Genomic DNA, 22,676 nt, shown 5'->3' with positions numbered 1-22,676 from the left:
ATTCTGGAGGCGAGGTGGCCAGTACCCCTGCCTATGGGCTCTGTCACACATCACCCGGCCCAGACAGGGAGACTGATGCAGCATGCAGTCTGGAGGGAAGAGAAGGCCCGTATCTCCTTTGTAAACTGGAATCGAAGAGCTTCACCATCCAAAGATACGGTTCTTTTAAAAATATATAAAGTTCACTATAACCTTCCCAAATCTATTGGTAACATTTTATTTTTCCTGGTTCTATCCTCAGCTAATTGAAATAAATGAAATAGATCAGCCCTCCACTGACCTTCTCTGGCACATTCTCAAAGCAGACACCTTGCTACCCAACCCACAAAGTGGGGTGCCACCTTGACGTATCCCTCAACCCTCAACACTCATGCCCAGTCTTTCACTAAGAATTAAAGATTTGACCTCCAAAATCTCTTAAATTCATCCACCTCTTTCTGCACCATTACTCTGACTTAAGACCCTATCTTCTCTGTCATTATTGCTGCAATATTCTCCTGCCTGTCTTCTTCAAGCATGTTCCTTCCCCTCGACATAAGGTCCACACTCTACCCTGGTGTTCTTTGAAAAATGCAGGTGTATCATGTGCATAAAACCCCAATTCATGTCAAACCCTTCAATGGGTGCTCGCTGCTCTGAAAATCAAGCCCAGAAGTCTTAGCTGGGCCTATAGGCTCTGAGCATCTGGCCCTTGCCCACCTTGCCTGCCTCACCCCTGACCCAGTCCCCTCACAGACTGGACTCTGAACACACTGGCCCTGTCCTTCCCACCCTCGAGGCTCTGCATATGCTGTTCCTAGGCCTGGAACACCTGTCCTTCTCCTCCTATCTTCCTTTCCTTCAGTTCATGCATTCTCTCCCTTCAGCGCTCAGCTGGAAAGAACACTCATCAGGGAAGCATCCCTGATACCAGGTAAGGTATGTATCCATGTTCTCCAGCACCACATACCTCCCTGCCATAATAGCAATCAAGGTCTCAAGTTTGCATTTCTTTGGGTGATCATCTGGGCTTGCCCCTCCTAAATGATTCTAAGCTCCATGAAGGCCAGAATCATGTCTATCTCGTTCATTCTATACTGTCAGCAATGGGCACAGTGCTTAGCATAAGTACCCAATAAACTTTGGTTGAAAAGATCAATTAGTCAGTCAGCTAATACTGCAATGTAGAGAGTAATGTACAGCTGACAGTTGCTGACAGGAGCCCAAAGTTGTTCTGTGCATTTGCTCATAACAAATCCAATGGCTTTGTATGTCTGTGTCCCACAGCAATCAGGGCTTTTACCTGCTAATAGGTGGGTCAAGGTTCCAAGTCTGCAGCTCTACCTGGTGTGGTTAACATAAAGGGTGCCTTCTGGAAACAAGATCTCCCAGAGGTGGGGCTCATTACCACGCCCATCACATACACTCAATTATTACAGAGCCCAGCGTCCAGCCTATCTGAAGCCAGCAGAAGGTGGAGACCCAGACGGGTATCTTGGTATCTGTCCATAGCCCATGCTGGAAGTGGGGAATATTTTAGAGAGGTGGAAAAGAAAAAGGAAGGGAGAAATCTTGGCGTTTCTTCCATCAGTGGATAAGCTTAGCCACCTCACTCTTGCTGTCAATAGATCAAAAGGCTAGCAGCCTTGCTATTGGGCCTGCCCATGGCTATGAGACCACCCACACCTAGGAAGCACCGTGTTCCACAAGACTCACACGGCGGTGATGGTTGCCACAGTCTTGAGACTTGCCGGGTTCCGGATCATCTTGTCCAGGGTGTTGACAATCTCTGCAAAGCGGGGCCGGCTGTTACGGTCCTTCTGCCAACAGTCCAGCATGAGCTGGTGTAGGGAAGCTGGACAGTCCATGGGCGGGGGTAGCCGGTAGTCCTGCTCAATGGCATTGATGACCTGCAGTGACGCACATGGGAACAGTTATGATGGGGTGAAGGGACACCGGCCAGTCATTCACAGATTAGCCCCTGAGGATGGAGCCTCCCTGACTCAGGCGCTCTAGGTCTGTGCTCATATACGTCTCACCATAATGGGTTGTATATGTCCTTGGCCTTTTTCCCTTAGACTTTGGGCTCCTCGAAAGTAGGGACCATGTCTCACTGTCCCTTCGTGTCCCCAGCACCTGCAGCAAGGCCTGACACATCCTGAATCTCTGTCAGTGTTTACTGAAGGGTGAGCTGGGAAATGGCTTGAGCTTCTCCTCTCTTTAAGAGGACATTGGGCCCCCTTCTGCCTTGTTGGCAGCTGGTGGCACTGGGGTCTATGGAGCAAAGGCATGCGGGAAACCAAGTGAGTTTGTTAGTTCTAAAGGATACCCACCAAAGCCTGTGGTGGCCTAGTCCTTACGCTGCTAAGAGAGGGAAGGAATCAGCATTTAATAGAGAGCCTACTGTGTGTCAAGGCCCCTCTAGATGTTTCCCGTGCACTGTTTGCCTTCATCTTCATCCTGCAGCAACATGAACTGTGTTGTAGATAATCTGGCTACACAAACTGGTTAAGTACAATGACAATGGTCAAAATAACAAGGTGAGCTAAAATGAATCTATCCAATCAGGTTTTGGGAATTTGCGCATACTCCAGGGGAGAATTTTGTTAAGATTTCCGGATCTTTAAGTACTTTTGCCTGCTTTTCATATGTTGTAAGAGTTTTTTTTTTTTTTACTCTTTACTTCTTAATTTCCAATTCATTTAAATCAATTATGCCTCCTCTGTGCTTTTCGTCATCACGAAAATAATTGTAAACGACCCAGTGCTAAACATGTGAATTTATTGTGGTACCCTCCTACCACAATGGAAGGCCTGGAATACAATGAGCCCCTTGAAGTGATGTTGCAAAAATGTACCTATTGAAATGGAAATGTACTCACATTGTAATATTAGGTAAAAGAGCAAGCTTCATAACTGCAGGTATAGTATAATCTTGCTTTTGTATAAAACAAAAATCAAAACAAAACAAATAACAGTAATTATACCCGTGCATACAATAGACCTTGGAAAGATATATACCATGGTGTTAATGATGGTTGCCTCTGGGCAGGTAGACACATGAGTGCACTTTATGTTTCTCTTTTTGCTTGTTTGTGTTTTTATTTTCTATAATAATTATACATTGATTTTATATTAAAATAAACAGCTCAAGCACCTTAAACAACAAAGGAAATAATTTGGAGTTCAGGGATTTTCAGGTGTTTTTGCTTCTACTTTAAAAAAATGTCAGATTCATTTCAACTGATTATTCTTTTTTTTTTTTTTTTACCTTGTAGATCTGTCAGAAATTGAATCTTTTCAGTCTATATTTTTACAAATTCTATGCCCATTATATAGGACATGAAGTGGGGCATGAAATAATATGACCTGAAGTCATTAGAGATAATCAAGGTGTATTATCCCTTGTATTCTAGGTGGTGGAAAAACAAACAAGCATACAAACCATACCAATATTAGAACTCTACACAAACCGGTGACTGGGAACTTTTGAATAATATGTTGCACCACTGACAAATTTTTACCTCTGCCAAACTCTTGTCAATCAAATTATCTGCTCTTCTCTTAAGAGGGCATTACAGCCCATCTTCCCCAAGAGGAAGTAGAAGCACACAGTGGAGTAACCTGCCTGAAGACCCACATCTAGGAAACTGGGATTGAGAAGACAGTGCAGGTGTGTCTGATTTTAAGTTTGGAATACCCTGAAGCCCACTTTCCCTAGGCCCCTGTGGGGCTGCATTGTAATCTCAGCCTGGACAACAGTCCTGGGAGCTGTTTGATGTCTTCGTGGCAGCAAACAGGGGTATGGAGCTAAGCCAAGTCATCCATGAAGAAGAGTGGCCGGGCATCCTTCCCATCAACCTGGCTCATAAATTGGCACCCTTTTCCAGCTCCTTCTAGGCAGCCAGACTGAGGGGCCCTGTCACAGAGTCCCTACTCATTGTGGAAGCAAGTGGGATTATCCACTGAATGGCTCTTTTTGGGTTCCTTAAGGACAAGCTAGGTAGGACTGGCAGGAGGGGCTGGTGTCGGTACTCAACTTCTAATGGGGTTACGGGCCCCCAAAGTCTTCCAGTGCAGGGCAGCTCATGTTCCCCTAAACTGCTGGCATCTCCACTCAAATTATTTGATGCCAGAGCCCAAAATAGTACATACTCCTACTGGCAGGTTTCTCTCCCCTCTGCCTATAACAGGAAGGAGCAATGGAGTCAGGGCCCTTCAGCAGGGGCACAGCTCCACGGTGTGGCTCAGTGACCCACGCACTCCTGGGCAGAGTACCACGAGCCTGGGGGACGCACACATGCACTGATCTTCTGTCCGTGAGCTCTGGATCAAATGCAACTTAGCTACACTTCCCTTGTCTCCTCTGTATGCCACCTCATTGGACATGTTGAAGACTGTCCTGGCATTTGCTTTTGTATTTCCTCTGTTTGTTTGGTAGACTGTCTTTCTTTTTAAGAGGACATCAGAACCACTGATCCCTCCTCCCTGCAGGTCAGCCAGGAGGCAGACCCACATACGGTGCTGGTGACAGTATGGAACTGTAGCTAGGGGCAAAGACACTGGAGGCCCGGGTTCAAATCCAAGTTTCGCTTCTTATTTGCTCCAGAACCTTGGGAGAGTCACTTGACTTCTGGAAATTGCACAGATGGGGTTATTAAAAAGATTACATGACACAGTGAGGTGATGTTGAGCACCACACACATGAACAGTAGAAGGCATCTCTTCATCATATGGAGGCTGTTGTTCCTACCACATCTACTACAGTAGATGTCTCTGCAAAGGGGGTGTCTATTCTACTGCTGGTCACTTGGAGGCCTTGAAAGACAGTGTTTGAGAAGCACCAAGCACATAGTGGGGGGTTAATTAATGTCAGATCCCTATCTCTCAAAACCTTCCAGGATAGAGGATAGCCATGCTTGTGTTTACAAAATGGGACTTTATGCCATTTGCTATTTCTTCTAGATAATTTTGTTGTTATTACTTGGGTTGCTATTCTGGAAGCATTGAGGCCTCTTGCACACTGAAAAAAAAAAAGCCTTTACCCTCCACTCCAAAGAAAAAATTACCTAAGTCATTAATTGATTTATCTGCTTAAATCTTTCACTGAAGTGCTGTGCCTTTGGAGAACTTTACTCTTTTTAAGGATCTGGGTGTTTTCCAAATTTTCTGAGTATATAACTTACAATCAAATTAAAACATTATTATTTCAAAAAAAATAACTGTGGTCCTCTAGTGGGGTTTGGGGATCATTCTCCATCACGCCTGCCTTGCTAGCAGGTGTGGAAAACAGGGAGGAGACACGGAGAAGCACCTTCATCTGGCCATCCGATGGCTCTAAACACCAGTGACAACCACGTTTGAATTGTATGGAAAGATACGGCCCAAGCTTGGGCCTTCTGAGCAGACTTGAAAATCGGAGTGAGTCCTGGGTCCCTTTCCTTGGTAACAGGATGGGATAAATGGCTGTTGAAAACACTGGCGATTAGAACGAGATCAGATGGTATCTCCAGAGAGAAGCGAGAGCCAGGTTGTGACCACGTGAGGCGACTGTCACCCAAGCAGAGCAGGCTGCTGGGTCACTTGGAATGGTCTGCAGCAACTCTCTTGGCCTCTGAAGGCCAGCACAGGCCAGTGCCCTGGGTCCTAGGGGACCAGGGCAGGGAGGGGGAGGGGCCGCCTTTGTTCCCTTGGACCCGGAGAAGGCTGGGGTTGGCTGGGGCACGGGGCAGGTGGTCTGACCCCAGTGCCTCGGAGGAAGTGACTGGAGCTTCTCTGGAGACGAGCGGGGCCCCGCCCCAGGCCCTCCAGTCCTCAGTGGGCTGCCGGTGGCCCCCAGACACATCTTTCCCAATAGTGAGTCTGGCAGCACCTGCCGTACCTTCCACAGGGGAGAGTGAAGTGGAGAAGCTCAGAGTCGTGGAGGAACCAGGGCAAGAGGGGGTTAAGTTGAGCTCTGATGTTTCAGTAAAACCGCAGCTCCTCTCCACAGACACTGCCACTCTCATTATCTCTGTCAATCAGATCCAAGCAGCAGAACTTCCCAGTTCTCTCTCTGGCTGACAAACTCTCTGTACATGTTCAAAGACCTTCCTGGGCTCCAGAAGCCCAATTACCAGCACTCCGACTTGCCTCTGCAATTCCCTTTCTTAAAGCTTTTCAATTGTCATCTGTAGAATCCGTTACTGCCACCACCTCCGTGGTTTCTGACGAGTGGGGCTGCAGCCTGGACCGCCCCAACCCCTCCTGGCTCTCTCCCAGGCCGGGCCTTTTCCCAGGGGGCGGAAGCCACCCCCACCTTCCACCGGGAGCAGAACTGCACTCGGGGCAATGCTTAGGGGCTTCGTGTGGGAGAAATAAGACAAAATTGGAATAAACTGCTGCTTTGCACATGTTCTGCTTCCCTTTGAGACCCAGCTCAAGCGTCGAATATCTGGAAAGCCTTCCTTACCTCCCCCTCCCAAATGGTCCCACGGCCGGGTGTATGCGCCGCTGGACAGTGGACACCCCGGAACAGAAGCAGCGTGCACAATGGCTAGCGGCGATGAGTGTTTGCTGAATGGAATGATTTGGGAATTCTGGAAGTCTGGTATTGGAAATTCCATTTGTTTTCAGCCTAGGTGAATTCCTTCACAGATCTTGAATGTCAAATCTCTCCTGTCAGACAGTTTCATAATCCATTCTATGTGTGCTGAATTGTTCTTAATAGGATTAAAGTCTCAGGAAAGGGCCTCCATGTTTCTGGATCCCATTTATGACTCCTCTAGTTGACAGTCTGGATGCAACCCAGGGCGGGGGGTGGGAGGGGGGAGTTGATTTCGTGAACGCAGCCTCGGCATCCATTCTGACACTTTTGGCTTTGACATGCTCCAGGGGCGGAAGCAAGGCGTGGGTAATCATAGATGAGAGGGGACCCAGACGCCTCACATGACTATGGGACCTGGTTAATGGTGCAGACATTTCACCTGCCCTGGGCTGACGCCGCTGTGCCCATGGGAGCAGGGTGCATTACCACAGCGGGAGCCTGGCCCCTCCCCACACTCCCACTGGGAAAGCTTTCCTGAGCTCCAGACCACCACCTTTCCTAATCTTCTGGGCACCTGCCTTGGCTCTAGACCTCGGGCTGGATAGAGGGCTTACTGAGGCCAGATTTCTCAAGTTAACCGTAGCTTAGAGCCACCCAAGCATGGAGGTGGGTATGGTGCAGCTGGTTGCCCAGTGGAGCAGATCTGGACTGGGGATGGCCCTGCCTCTTCTTGCCACTAGGTTGGGAAATGTAATAACTGCCCCCAAGGAGATGGGCAGAGTAAGCGGAACAGAGGAATGCGGGCTTTGCAATCCTCTCAGCTCCAGGGGGAGGGCATGTATTGAAAATACAAAAGTAGAATGGTCCAGGGGAACAGCCCAGGATCAAAGGCGATCAAACGACTTTCATTTGGGGCCTTAACAAAGCAAATCATCCTCAAAAGTCTCCCTCACCTTTTAGTGGTTATGAAGCAAAGGGTCCCATCTGGAACACCTCTGCTTAAAGCATCTCAGACAGCCCTTCTCCTTCCTTGCCCGCCTCTGTCCTTGGAGGGCAGCCTGGAGGGGTGCTGATCACCTCCACTCAGACAGGGTCCCACTCCTGTGGGCCATCTGAATCTGACCAGCTTTGGGAAGCCTGCTCAGCTCCTTTGCTGATAGGTGACAGAGGCCCCCAAAGAGTAGATTCTCAGGAAAGAAGGGCCCTTTACGATTCCTCTCTTTAAAGCTGAGAGGTGTGAGCTACATAGAAGCCGCAATGGGCTCAAGGCAGGATATCTGTCAGGGCAGACAACACCGCTCCCCACTCTGTCCTGCACAGCGGGACAACACACAGGCTGTGTGCTCTGAAGCAGGGCTGAATCTCCTGCTTTATTCGGGCCTGCTCTAGTTCATGGCCCACAGCCATTCAGCACCAGCCCCGGGGTTCCTGGGTTGGCCCAGGCACTTTTACGGGCTCTCAGGAGTATTGGGATTATCGCATTTCCATGCTGGACTCTTTGACTAGCTCAAACACTGGTGCCAAGGGGGTCCTTGTACCCCCTGCCCAGACACCCCAAGTTCAGGTTGTAAGGCCCTGAGCTGACACCAGACAGGAGGGGCTGGCCTGCCACTGCCTGTGGGAACACTTGGCTGGGGTTTATGGTGACCAGGTACTGCGGACACTCACGTCTTGGTTGGACATATCCCAGTAGGGTCTCTCTCCAAATGACATGACTTCCCACATGACAATCCCGTAGCTCCAGACATCGCTGGCAGACGTGAACTTGCGGTAGGCAATGGCCTCTGGAGCTGTCCATCTCACGGGGATCTTCCCTCCCTGGAAGACAGAGAAGCTGGTCAGCCCGACTGTCAGGTTTCTAGGTGAAGGCAGGAGAAAATGAACTCGGCATGCACGTCCCTTCCACTCCTCCGCCCTCAAGGCTCGTGAACGAGGGCAGCCAGGATAGCCCTTGCTGCACGGCAAGCCTCCATTACGCACCCGCGGACAGGGGCTCGAGGAGGATCTGTGTGGTCCGTGCTGCCCTCACACCATATGTGGGCACACCACCCATGAGGCAACGGCTGTACGAAGCTTCATTGGTCCCCAGGTCCCTGCATGCTGATCCTAATGTTGCTTTGGGGGGGTGGGGGTGGGGCTTCATTGGTCCCCAGGTCCCTGCACGCTGATCCTAATGTTGCTGTGGGGGGGTTGGGGGGGGCTTCATTGGTCCCCAGTTCCTTGCACGCTGATCCTAATGTTGCTGTGGGGGGGGGCGGGAAGGGAGTGGAAATGTCCTACATGCTCCCCAACATGCAACTCCGTACTACCCAAGATTGGCCATGTGAGCCATGAGATGTGAGTTACAGCCATCTTTGCTCCGCAATGTCGTAACGCTCACAACATTGAGTCGGGGGAAGCAAAGCAAATAGAAGGAAGAAACTGATAGGTAGTCCTTCCTGGGGGCCTCCTACTACAAGATCACACTGTGCTGCCCCCTGTCCCATTTTCCTCGTGTCCCACCTGTAGGGGGGAAGGATTTTCCTCACCCTGCAGCTTGTGGACAGCCCTGGGCTGCACTGGGTTGAATAGCCCAGTGCTCAGGTCTCTGTAGGCCCTGGCTACCTTCCTGCCTTTCAGTGGAGGTTGATATTCGGAGGTTGGAGATACGCTTTTCGCTCCTACGTCTGCTTCTCCTTCTTGCCCTCCAACCGCACACTGGATGTTTGCAACTTGCCTCTCTGCTTGGCCCTCAGCTTGTCTGCCAGACCTCGGCCTGTTTGGAGTACCTAAGGGATTGATATTCATCCATTCGCTCCGTCAACATTACGCAGTGAGCACTGCTTCGTGCCAGGCCCTTTTGGAAGAGCTGGTGTTCCAGAGATGAGCCAGCCATGGTCCCTGCCCTCAGGCTGTACAGGGAGTGGGGAGGCAGACAAGACTACAGAGACTGAAAATGTGTTGTTTACAAGATGGAAAGTGAGGAGTGTGAGGCCAGGGCGGATACAGGGTTTCTGAGAACCAGAGTAGACTCCCTAACATAGATAGTGGGTGGGGAAGGTGGCCAGCAGCAGCCAGAGGGCCAGTGTCCTGCGGGATTAAGAGCACCTGGAGCCTCTGGTTGGGTCTGGATGCCAGTTCTGCCCCTTTCAACCTATGTGACCTCCGGCAAGTTACCTAACCTCTCTGTGCCACTCTTTCTCATCAGCAAAATGGGTGGGTGGGTGGGTGGGGGGGATGATTACACCTATGTAGTCTGATTGTTGGGAGGATTCTGTGGGTTCCTATCCATACAGTGCTTGGGACAGGGCCTGGCGTGCTGCACATGTGTGAACTGTTACTCCATTCTATGCTCAGTCCCAGGGCACAAGCAGAAGTTAACCAGGCAAAGGGGGGTAGGAGGAGGGAAGCCCAGGCAGGGAGGAGCGTGTGCAGGGGCTGGGGCGAGAGCAGGGATGATAACTAACTGCAAGGGGGAGCCCAGCATGGCTGCAACTCAGCAGTCCCGGGGGTGTGAGGTGTGGGGCAGAGAGCAAGGCCCCGATGCCACCCCACTCCTCAAGGTGAAGCGGGGGCACTCGCCAATGCTGCCCTCCACAGCTCATCAGTCTCCAGAACAAATACGATCCTCATGTTCATGTCTTCCTACCAAGTAGCAGGCTTTCCCTCCCCAGCCTTTCTCTCTGCCTGGGCTCTGCCTGCACAATACACGAGGCTCCCTCCCTCCCCTCTGCATCTGCCTCATGCCTCCGCCTGAAAGAGGCTATTTTTACACTGACCGCTCTCACGATCTGTTCCAACCACCAGAGATGCATGTAGGACTTTGGCAAAAATACCTTTAAAATGTGTAAGTGGTTAATCTGAGTGCGAGTGACAGAAAAAGGAGCAAGCAGCAAAGTGTATTTGTATCTGGTTTCCGGACCAGGGTCTGGGAGGAGTAACGGCTGCCCTGCCGGGCCATGACCTCCCCAGGTGCACATCCAGCTTCCCGCAAGGAAGCCAGTCCTGATTTCCCCCCAGCACGACAGCAGGCTTTTGTGGTGGGACACATCTTCCGCTCAAAGGCCAGCAACGTGACAAATGCCTGGAGGGCAGGCCTGGGCTTCTGCTGCACCCAGGTGCTTTGTTCTCACCATCCCCCAGAACAGCAGTGAGTTCACTGGCTTTATCTACAAGATGCCCATGGCTGGGAAGAGAGGTGGAAAATTCAGCCAGTGAACCAGGAGTCATCAAACACCTGGGGGCCAGTGCCCGCCATTGGGGTGGACGCCGCACCCGGAGAGGGCCTGGGCCCAGGGGAGGCGTTTCTGCTCTCTCAGAATACCTGGGTTAAGTGAGGCAGGAGAGAGCAGGAGTTTAATTAATGTGACTCTGTGTGTGTGTGTGTGTGTGTGTGTGTGGGAATGTGACTGTGTGTGTGAGAGAGACAGAATGTGACTGTGTGTGTGTATGTGAGAGAGAATGTGACTGTGTGTGTGTGAGAGAGCGAGAGAGGGAATGTGACTATATGTGTGTGTGTGAGAGAGAGAGACAGAGTGGGGCTCTGTGAGTGAGGACTTATCAGTATGTGTGAGAGCAGAGTGGGAGACAGAGAGAAAGCTTGGCCGAGTAGGTCTGTGGGTAAGAGAGTTCGGGCTTATCTCCTGTGTGTATGTTTGTGTCAGAGAGGGGAGGGGACGTGAAGTGGCTCTTCTGAATTTCAAAGAGGTGGTTTGGGAGTCTGAAGGTGTCCTCTCTGCCAAGTCTGGAGCGGACCCCAGGGGCTGCTGGTGACAGCTGTGGAGTTGCTCCCTCTTGCATGTAAAGTGGTGGAGCTGGGCCTGCTGGCAAAGCGCCTCAGCCCTCCTGCCACCTTGTGCTGCTGGGCCTCACTGAACACTGAGTTTGGCCTGTCACGCCACCTCCTCCCCCGCCCCCAATCCCAGCAGGGAGCGGAGCCTTTCAGAAGAGCCGCCCTGGACAGACAGGTGACAGCTTGTCACACCAGCTCTCCCACTTAGCCAAGAGAGCAGGCGATGCTGACCTCCGGGGCGAACAAGAGGAAGGGAAAGCAAGGGGCGCATAGGGATGGGTGCTTTCCTTCCTGGGAATTTTAAACTGTTCCTCTCAGCTTTTCAAATGTCATGTCATCAGTGTCGCCTTCGGATGCTCAGAGGTAATTATGGTGATGTTTATTTAACTTGTCTTTGGTCATGGGAAAGGACAACTATTAAGTTAGAGTGTAGTGACTAGCCTCATGGAGGGGGACCGGAAGAACATTTAGCGGAATGGTGTTACAGCAGGCAGGGGTTTGCTGGTGAGGAGAGTCCTCCTGCTGGAAGAGAAGTCCGGACCGGAAGGCCCAAGGCCAGGGCATTCATTTAGTTGCAAAGTGTGCTAGGAGTCACTGGCTCTCACCAAAGCAGGCATGAGGAAGGAGCACAGAGCACTGATTTGCCCTGTTGGATGGGAAGGAGCATGAGGGAAGAATTCTCAGGGGTTGAGGAACGATGAGGCTCCTGGGAAGGAAACTGCCTCCACGTGGGCAAAGAGAGGCTGGCACTGGTCTTCAAGAGAGCACTGTCCCCAGCACAGGGATTCTCCAAGACACCAGATGACTGCTACCACCAGGGACGTGAAGGCAGTCTGCATTCTGCAGGGACCCACTTTCCCCAGAGCTGCCGTGGGGTCACTGCTGGGATGTGGGGGAGGGATAAGAGAGCAGGGAGGAGCATCTCGCCACCATCAGGGCCCTAGTCTCCCCCACAGGACTTCATATATTGACCTTCCACATAAAGCTTTGTACTGAATGGTTGTGCTGCTGAGTTCTTCAAAAGTTGGAAATCCACTGCTTCAGAATAATCATGCCTTCACTCTGGTATAAGGTAAACTATGAAGTGTGTGTGTGTGTGTGTGTGTGTGTGTCTTTGGGTGTCTCTGTGTAATTTGATGAACTAAGAGAAGATATTCAGAAGTGGATTAATTTGGCAGTGGTCCCACACTTGGGTGGGACCACCAGGTAGAAGGTCTCAGTGTAGAGGTACTTCAGTCCCTCAGCTGCAGCCAGCTTGCCACAAGCATTGAGGGGGGGCACGCATGCTGCCCAGCATCCTGGTGGAGAGGTGGCAGTCAGTGGTGAGACTCAGCTCCACTGTCAAGGATCAATGGATAGACCCAGTGCCCCCCCTTGTCTTGTCACTGTCTTGTCACAGTGAGATTAAACCACTCACAGTATTGGTTGTAAGACCAGTTAGTTGTGGAGTTTTACAGGCCAAAGTCTGAGCATAGCACCCATTCCCCTTGCTGATGACTTATCCTAGTGATGCCCATAAAAGTAACACTTCTGTGGGCGAGAGGCATTGCTACAGTATTTTTCTCTGCCATCTTGTGTGAGATAGTCTCAGTGGGGATATAGCAGGAATCCAGACACTCATTACTGAGTATGGTGATAAAAGACTTGTTCATCAGATATTGGGATTATGCTGCATGAGGAATCCCCCTGAAGTCTGGAAGTGATAGGTTTATGACCAAGAGCATCATGCAATATTCTCTGAATTTCACAATAAACAACTCTCCAAAAAGTTTACAACATATAAAACATATTGGGGTTGTTGTGAAGATCCAACATGATGTATGTGTAAACTACTCAGTGTATTATTGTTACCATTAAACAAGATTTATTGGGTTGTGTTTGTTGGATTTTATCCCGCACCCCCCCCACCAAAGAAATATGTTTAAGTTCTAACCTTCTGTACCAGTGAATGTGACCTTATTTGGAAATTGGGTATTTCTAAGTATAACCAAGTAAGATCAGGTCATACTGGATTGGGGGTTGGACCCAACATCCAACGACTGGTATCCAAAAAAGACACAGAGACAGGAGGGGATAACGTATGAAGATGGAGGCAGAGATTGGAATGATGTACCTGCGAGCCAAGGAATGCCGAGGATTGACAGCAACAGCTAGAAACTAAGAGAAAGGCATGGAACAGATTGTTCCCTAGAGCCTTGGGAGGGAGCACGATCCAGCCGGGCCCTTGGTTTTAGACTTCTGGCTTCCAGAACAGCAAGAGAATAAATTCCTGTTATTTAGAGCCACCCAGTTTGTGATACTTTGTAACAGCAGTCACGGGAAACTAATACATTGAGTCTATAAATGTTTATCAGGCCCTAGCTTAAAAACGCGGCCGCTGAATTCCCAGGTGGCAGAGCTACCATGCCTGCCCATAGGAAGCAGTGGGATTTGGGAGTGAGAGACACTGCTACCATTTAGACTAAAGCCCAGCAGATAAGCCTCTCTGTGGCATGGCCTCAGTGCTGTTGATCAGACCCAGGCCGGTGTCCACGTTGAAGGACTGACTGCCCTTTGTTCGGCAACGTGAGCGCTGCGAGATGAGGGCTTCAGGAGGCAGCTCCATGGCACTTTGCCTGCTGTGGTAATGAGGACAACAGTCAGAAGGCAGCCCTGACCATGATGCTCCTCCTACTCGCTGGAGAGGCATGGCCTGCCTCCGGGAGAATCCACCTGCACTTTACCAGAGTGTCCGCAGACCCAGCTTGGCCACTCCAGGCCTAGGGAGCCGCCTCAGAGTTGTGTAGCAAGAGCTCAAGGCAGCGTCAGTACCCTTATTCTTGGCAGACCCAGAAAACCTAGGCTGGTGGTTCGCCAGCTTGGCTGCTCACCGGAATCACCCTGGAGCAGGTTGTTTTGTTTTGTTTTGTTTTTTCCTTTCCTTTGTTCTTTTTTTTTTTTTAAAGATTTTATTTATGTATTTGAGAGAGAGAGAATGAGAGACAGAGAGCACGAGAGGGAAGAGGGTCAAAGGGAGAAGCAGGCTCCCCGCCGAGCAGGGAGCCCGACGCGGGACTCAATCCCAGGACTCCAGGATCATGACCTGAGCCGAAGGCAATCGCTTAACCAACTGAGCCACCCAGGCGCCCTTTTTTTTTTTTTTAAATGCCATTGGGTATTCTAATTTATTTAAGAGTCTCTGGTTGTGGTGGAGCCTAAGCACTGGTAGGTTTTAACATTTTAACATGCTTCAGGTGATTCTAATGTGCCGTCATTAGTCACAACCACTGGCCTGGAACAGTGGTTCTTAAATTTGAGTGTACATAAGAATCTGGAAGTCTTGTTAAAACACACATCACAGAACCCTAATCCAGACTTTGGAATTTACCAGTTCTGGGGGAGGGGTTGAGAATTTACACTTCTAACAAATTCTCAGTGTGATTCCCACACTTTGAGAACCACTGGCATCGACCAGCCAAGCATAAATCATGGATTGAGTGAGGTCTCATCTTGATTGCCAACTCTGGGCATTGTTAATGGCTGGGCTGAGGATTTGAGACTTCATCTGGGCTCAGCAAGGAAGAGGGCCATGACTGATGAGCCATGTCTGCCACGGGAGAGGGAATGAATGGCTATATACGTGGCAAGTGTTTGCCAACACTGCACTAAGCCTCAAAAGACCTCAAAATGATGGGGGAGAAAAAGACAGCAAGCTGGTTTCACCAAAGTTTCCATCGAGTATAGCTGGGGCCTAAGGGAAATGCAGGGCGAATTGAACTGAAGTTTCCATTGCACAGAAAGTGGCCCTCCGGAGTGGCCTTTGGACACTCCCTGTGGAGCGGTGACCCTCCTGACCGGTGCAGCTGGCCAGCCTGGGTGAGGCATCTGTCCATGAGAGGGACACTGTGCAGCCCTCTGGCCACACTTCAGACACAGGTGGCCCTGTCCTCAGGGTGCATCCACGGGACACGCCCTCCTCCTGTTCCCCAGTCACTGTCCACTGCCCCGGACCAAGAGGTCTAATGTGGCTCTAACCATTAAATTAAGAAGGTATATTAGAATGAGCATCTCTATTTAAAAGCACTCTGAAAGTACACTGACCCGTTTCCCCCAACCTAATCAGCAAAGTGATTTTTCCAGATAAGACCGGTATCAGCCAAGAAGGAAAAGCAGGTTCTGCCTAAAAGGTTATCTTTCTCGAGTGTTACCAGCTTCTAACAGCCAGTGGAAATGGCTTCTGGCTGCAGAATTGCAATAGAGTCTATATAATAAAGAGGCTGCTCCTAGTTCCCCAGGATGCCAGGAATTTGCATGAAAACAGTCTCTCTATCTTCTGAGAGAGTTCATCTGGCCCTGCTGCTTCTTTCTTTCCAGACGCCACAGTCTTGATGGTGAAACTGTAATTTATTACCATGCTAAGGATTATGATGCAACATACAGAGAATTAGAACTTTAGGTGGGAAACAGGCTGCAGGAACAGGTGAGCTTTTGGAGAGGATGGTCTTATTTGTCATGCAAATGACACAGATAACAGAGAAAAGGGCTGGGAGAAAAGACAACCCAAAAAGACACACTGCGTTGGCTGCAGACAAAATTGTTTCTAAATAGAATGTTTTTCAAAGCTTTCCTTGAAGCATTAGTTGCTCCTCCAAAATGAATGACACAATATATTTCGTACTAGTAATAAAATATGTGATTTGAATAACTACAAATGGAGAGATTTACAGTCAGTGGGGTCCTTGCTACCTGTCCCCTGAGCTTTGTGAGCACCGAAACCCTTCTGTGAGATGCTACGAAAGGTAATTGCAGCCCAAACATCATTTTCCAGCAGCTAGAGAAAGGCCTATTTGGACATAAATTAACTAAAAATATGCAGATGATAGTGTGTGTTTCATGTGTGAAGAACAGAAAGGCCACTCGGTGATGTTTCCCAGGAAAAAAAAGTCCTGGTCAACCAAACAGACGCTGTCTCTCTGTTCTACAGCAGCAGGGCAAACCGCTGTCTTTTACTGCTCACCCTCAAAATAGCCCCTGATGGCTGGGATGTGGGCAGGCATTCTTCTTCTTATTATTATTTTTGTCACACAGCACTTCTTGAGTTTGCAATTAAAAAGAAAGGGTGGAGAGACACAGCTAAATAATTCACCAGCTGCCTTCATTCACTTGACCAGGGGTACCCTCTCTGGGCCAAGCCAGGGAACAATACCACTTCTGCCCTGGAGAGGGCACTGTCCAGGGAATCCTGAAGTGGTAATCTGCTCCTCGATGGTGCAGGCTTGGTTGGTCTCTCCTGGTGCAATCCCAGAAGACTGGGCCTTGCTATCTATGCTCCTGAAAAGGCGGCCTCTGGAGTGAGTGTTGGACTAAGTGACCCAGTGGGCTGTAGATTCTCCGCACTTGGCCTTCCCAGAGGGTGGACTGGGGGTATTCCAGGGAGGGAGCTAGTGCTCATCACGGACCTGGCGAGCAAGAACTAATCTGCATGCTGCTGAAAGGAAAACAGCCCAGCTCCCAAGGTGGGGTAGGGATGGTGGGCCTCTGGGCCCTTTGGCTGACAAGGTTGTGGGGAGGATCAGGGAACAGGGGAGGGGCAGGGTTGAGGACGGGGCTAGGCAGTCACCTTGCTGTCTGCCTTTCACTTTCCTGTGCCATGTCCAGTACGTATCCATGGCTTCCCTGAAAAAGGCAAGAACTGTGCTTTTTCTTGGAACCCCACTCCCACCCCCACTGCTTCACTGCTGCCCACTCCCAGCCCCAGGCTCACCCTAAGAGGCTACAGTTCTCTCCTTTTCCAGGTGCTGGAAAGACCCCTGGGCTTTCCCACTTGTCCCCATGTCTCTGTGGCTCCTGTCTCTTGTCAATAACCCGTGAGGGCCATCCCACCTTTGCCCCTGTGTCTCCCCCATGAGCTCGGGCACCACACTCTTCTTGCATTGCGTTCGTCCCCTATGCACGACGGCACTCAGGCTTCCTGGGCCAGGCCTGCGCCTCCCATGGCAACGTGGCCTCTGCACGAACATCTCAGAGACCTCTGTCCAGCCATGTGGGAAGCCTCTGGGGTTTATTCCATTGTCCTCACTGAGTTGACTACTGCCTTTAATTTTTTCCCTCCTCTTCACATGATGTAAGCGTCTAACAGACTGGCCACGGCAACCCCTTTTAATAGATATGCTGAGTATATTCCTTATTCACAGTGTAGTTTTCGGTGCCTTACCAATGTCCACTAGCTACACTCTAGTCTCTCTTCCTGTCCCCACCCTCCAACAGCTATTTTAAAATAATCAGTCACATTAAATAGCTTAAGCTCTTCTGGCCTTCTGAACCACACTCCCTTCTTGGCACGGCTTGTCTCTCACACAATCCCAGCAGTTATAACCAAGTCGCTTAACCACTCTGTCTTACTGTCTCCACCTGCCAATAGGGATAATAATGCTTAATTATCTCAGAGGGGCGTATGAGAAGCCGCTAGCTGATGCTGGCAGGGTGTGAGATGTGCAGCGAGGCTGCTCCGCCTTCCTGCAGGCGTGAGCCCTGTTCTCTGGGCCACACGTCCTCCTCTGGTGGGTGTGAGGGGTGGCCAGGGAGGGCAGAGCCAGCTCCAAAGACCCTTCAGGGAGGCCAGCTCCTTCCCGTGTACCTTGCACATCAGTTATGTGAACCAGGTATTCTGAAGTTCATTTTACAAGCACTGGGAGCTGGCGAGAAGAGGAGGGCAGCCTGGGTCCATGCCTGATCAAAGGTGGGGAGGGCACCTGAATCTGGGCCCTCCCATTCCAAATCCTGCGCTGCCTTATGCTCAGAGCGGTAATGGTATAAATGGGGGAGTGTGTCCCGTATATGCAGGGCAGGTGGCATCTTTTCCTCTCCCAAATGGGGGGAAAAAAGAATTGGCTTCTGTTCTCCTTTCGCAGAGCGTGGAGCCCTGGACTCTCAGCCAGGGGTCCCAATCCACCTGCACTGTTCCCACCCCAGACTGCTCAAGTCCAGGCAATCACTGGAACACAAAAGCCCATGTGAGTGCACTGCACTTTTGGTGTTTGGGGATCATTTGCTGAGAGATAAGAATATTAAAGTGTATCTCAGAGTGAAATGGGAAAAAACATTTATTGCTTTCTTTTTAAAATAAAGCATTCATAAGCAGAGGGAGTATACAGGTCAGGAATAAGTTAAGAAGACTGATGGACTCAGTGTGAGGGAGGGAATAGGGACATGGGAGAACTCTCACCAACTGTGGCTGGAGTTAAATTGGCAAAATGTCTTGGGAAATCAACTTTTTCTACCAAAATTTAAAATCTGCAATTCTTAACATCACCATGAGGGGCAGATGTACAACAAGGACACACCACCAGTTATGTAATGGATGATGCATAACCTGGGTCTAATCAGACAAACTTAGAATGGGGGAAGTTTGGTTTTGTTTTTTTTTTAAAGGATGGTATTATTTAAAAATGTCAATATCATAAAAAGCAAAGGAAGGCTGTGAAAATACCCCAGGTTAAACAACTCTAAATGAACATGACACCAAAATGCAGTATCTGATCTGAGACCGGAGGCTGTACTAGGAGGAAAAGGTGCTACAAAGGACATTTTGGGGTCAGCTAACAAAATCAGAATACAGACAGTAAAGTATTCTATCCATATCAAATGACTGAAGTTGACAGGTATACTGTAGTTATGTAAGAGGACATCCCTATTCTCAGGAAATGCAGAAGGTCGCACTCAAGTATATGGAGATACAGAACCATGAGGTAGCCAACGTTTCTTCCAAGAATTTAGAAAAAAAGAACTTTAATTTTTTTGGGGGGGGATCACGCAAATAATAAAGAAATGGAGGTGAAGCGATAATAATAGGTAAAGAATCTGGAAAAAAAGGTATGAGTGTATTATTCTTATTCTTGGAATTTTTATTTAAGCTTGAAAGTATTTAAAATATGTGAAATGTGCAAATTTCTTAGCCCAGGGATTTCTGTTCTTGAAATTTATTGTACAGGGATATCCATACGGGTATGCAGAGACCTCTGTGTAAGAACATTCACCGAAGCTCTGTTTGAAATGATAAAACATCAGAAGCTACCAAGATGGCCATCCAAAGAGAGCTAGTCAGTTTCCACGGTTCCTTCATACAAAGGATGCCCAAGACACCGACAAGGGCAGCAGTGAAAAGTCTCCAAAGGCATGAAGTAAAGTACTAAGAGAGGAAAAGGTCATGTTCATGATGTGTTCTCTCTTTTTTAAGATTTTATTTATTTATTTTTGCAAGGGAGAGAGAGGGGGCACGAGCTGGGGGTGGGGGCGGCAGAGGGAGAAGCAGACTCCCCGCTGAGCAGGACCCTGGGATCATGACCTAAGCTGAAGGCAGATGCTTAACTGACTGAGCCACCCAGGCGCCCTCATGACGTGTTCTTAAGTAACAGAGCCAGTCCATGAAGAGGTGGTCTGTATAGGATGAGACCATTTTGAGGACCACAAAAGATACACACACCCACACCAAACTATTACTGACAGTGACTTCTAGGAATTGGGAAGGGAAAGTCTGTTTCACTTTGTGCTTTAAACACACTTTTATTTTTTGATGTTTTTAAGCATTGCCTTTATACATAAAACCATAATAACATTAAAAAAAATAAGGCATTCTAGAAACTTCTTTCTTCAGATGGGCTGACCTTCCAAGTTGGACTATAAGCTCCTTTCTCTCTGGCTGCTCTGGGATCAGTCCTCCCCCAGGTGTGGGTGGAAGGAGCAGGGTTATGATAGCCGAAAGTCTGGTGAGTGGGGCTGGTGATAACAGCCACTAAGAGCCAGAGAGAAAGGCTCAAGTCCAGGGTTGGAGGAGCAGAGACCGAGGGGTCTCTTCCCCCTGTGAAGAACCCAGCTGCCGTGGACAGCCATATTGCTCCCTGGGTACACCATTTTCCTACTTGGTATCTCAGATCACCAGAGACATATTGTCACTCATTAATTAATTTCTTAATTCACTTCACAAACAGTTACTGAGCGGCACACACAAGCTTGGGGATGCTGTGATAAAGGAGGAAAGCAGGCCAGTGGCGGGGAGAGAAGAATGCAGGGCTGGGTAGAACCTGAGGAGTGTGGCAGAGGCCTAGGGAGTAACTGAGCAGTCCTGGTGTGTGTGTGGGGGGGAGGGACTGACATGCAACCAGGTGCAGGTTGGGAGAGCCGTGTTGAGGGCACAGCAGTGGCTGGACCTTGGGCCCAGGTGCCCATGGTTGTTCCCAATCTCTCATCCTTTGGCCTCGGATGCCGTTGGCATGCATGCTGTTGGCTGCTCGACAGAACCCTTGCTTGGGGTGTGCTGGGGTCTCCAGCTTGATTTAGACGTTGGCCAATGCTGCCGGCCTCTCATCTGTCCTTTGACCGGTGACTGATCTATTTTCTGATATGCTTTAGGATGTACACTACATTTCCCCATTCCTTAGAAAACCAACTCCTGGAGTTATTCCCACATTCCCAGACCTAATTTCCCCCAACCTGATGGGTCTAGACCCCTTGTCTTTGCCTCCCTGCCCATGAGTAAATTTACCATATGACTGTCCCAAAGGCAGCTGGGGTCTTCACAGTGGGAAAAGAGACTCCTCAGTTTCTCCTCCTCCAACCCTGCACTTGAGCCTTTCCCTGTGGCTCTTAGTAGCTGTTACCACCAGCCCCACTCACTGGACTTGGGGCCTTCCTAATCTTGCCACAACCTTGAAGCTCTGCCTAGGACTACAGGGTCTCTGTTCCAGAATTCTCTGTAATGGTGAGAGTCATGGCAGCACCTCCTGCTGAAGTCCCAAACACCCCCTTCTTAGAGGGTTCAGAATCCGTTTTATCTGGGGACTGGTAAACTGTGAACCCCCCCAAAAAAAGCCCACAGTTACTAGTTCCACTGGATTCATGGTCTCCCAAGGCCTGGAGCCCATACTTACCATTTTGTGGGAGCCCAAAAGTTTCAGGAGATAATCCTCAACCACAAGTCAAGAGAAGTCCTGGAAGACTCCCAAGATCTATGTCCTGTGCACGTGATAAAGAGAAGCCTTCTCATCTGGTCTTATTGGAGAACCTCCTGGAGGTTCTACATCCTGTAGGAACATTTCAGTATTTCCCAAGGCCTTTAAGACTTTCACATTTCTGGGCCCTTCAGGGCTGTGTTTTCCTGCCTGTGGCAAAGGATGGGTGCGATTAGGACAGGTAAAGGGCAGGACATCCTACTTCTGGAGCCAGGCAGGCATGAAGGCAGAGATGTAGGAATCAACAAACCAGCATATTTGTGGACAGAGAGGAGCTTGTCTGTTTCCCCCTTCTTCTGCCCCCCTCAAATAAATCAGACTGTTTACATCGAAGGTGCGGGCAGAGTGGATAGTGATGGAATAAGACCAGGTCTGCAAGGCAACAGTCTAAAACAGGAATTGGGAACAGATGAGAACCTTAATGTTTTTAGCCAAAGGTCATTCCAAAACTTTCCCAGGCAAAAATCAAAGAGAACGTGATCTTCAGAATGTTATTGGGCTGACTTTCCAAGTAGAATAAAGGACCATTTAATAAGATTATAGAACTACCATCCAAAATGTCAGTGACAAGTGTGACATGGTGGCTGGAGTTGGAAAACATTCTGCAGCTATAATAACAAAGATTAGTTCAGATCAGAATCATCAATGGGTGCTAAAACTAGAGGGGAACTTTCCACAAAGAGCAGGATATTTGCACAACCTGTCTTCCCACAGAGTTTATCAGTTACCAAAGGAAAAAATGTAATATATACTGTATGCAAATATACAGTGGAGAAGTTGGACAAAACCTTGACCAGGTGGTCAAAATTCATGCCACCAATGAAGGGCACATGGACCTCATTCCTATGTCTTGAGGTATGATAACCTAGGAAGTATACAACATCACTTATGTAGGATTATAGTCAAGAATGTAGAACCCGAAGCTAATTATGAAGAATACCAGAAAAGCCCCAAAGGAAGATTGTTCTATTAATGAAAAAAAAAAGTGACTGTGTTCCTAAAAGAGAAAAGTCAATGTCATGAAAGACAAAGAAAGACAGTGGAATTCTTCAGATTGAAGGAGACTGAACAGATACAACAACTGATTGCGAGACCTGACCATAGGCTGTGGGACCTGGAGGGTATTCACTTCTAGGAGAGATTGGTTTTGCCAAATTGAAATCATATCCATTTTTTGAAAATTTTATCCAAATAAAAAAGTTTGAAAAAAATCTCCTTCTCAGTTGATTGGGTTTTCTAAAAGAGTTCTCTGACCAAACTGGCATTTCCTTTGAAGCTGTTCTTACAGAGAAGCCAGAGAAGAGCCCCCAGACATTTCTATCATGGTTTCAGGGCAGATGGTAAAAAAAAAAAGTAATATGGATGGCATCCTAGCTTGGAAGCTCCTAAAATGTAATACAATTTCCCTGGGATCT

The 22,676-nt window shown here is 49.0% G+C and overlaps 1 protein-coding gene across 1 annotated transcript in view; it reads right to left on the bottom strand.

Annotated features, from left to right (window-relative positions):
• The window catches only part of EPHB1 (EPH receptor B1), a 283,919-nt gene that overhangs the window by 6,550 nt on the left and 254,693 nt on the right, over positions 1–22,676 (bottom strand). The window contains exons 13-14 of the mRNA XM_034995150.1: positions 8,173–8,322; positions 1,696–1,889 (exon numbers count right to left, since the gene is read on the bottom strand). Of these exons, the coding sequence (XP_034851041.1) occupies positions 1,696–1,889; positions 8,173–8,322 (344 nt within the window). The remainder of the gene's footprint in view (positions 1–1,695; positions 1,890–8,172; positions 8,323–22,676) is intronic.

This window comes from Mirounga leonina, unplaced genomic scaffold (genome assembly GCF_011800145.1).
Source record: "Mirounga leonina isolate KUSES-001 unplaced genomic scaffold, KU_Mleo_1.0 Mir_115, whole genome shotgun sequence".
In the NCBI taxonomy this organism is placed as follows: Eukaryota; Metazoa; Chordata; class Mammalia; order Carnivora; family Phocidae; genus Mirounga; species Mirounga leonina.
This window is presented reverse-complemented; position numbering and strand designations above follow the sequence as displayed.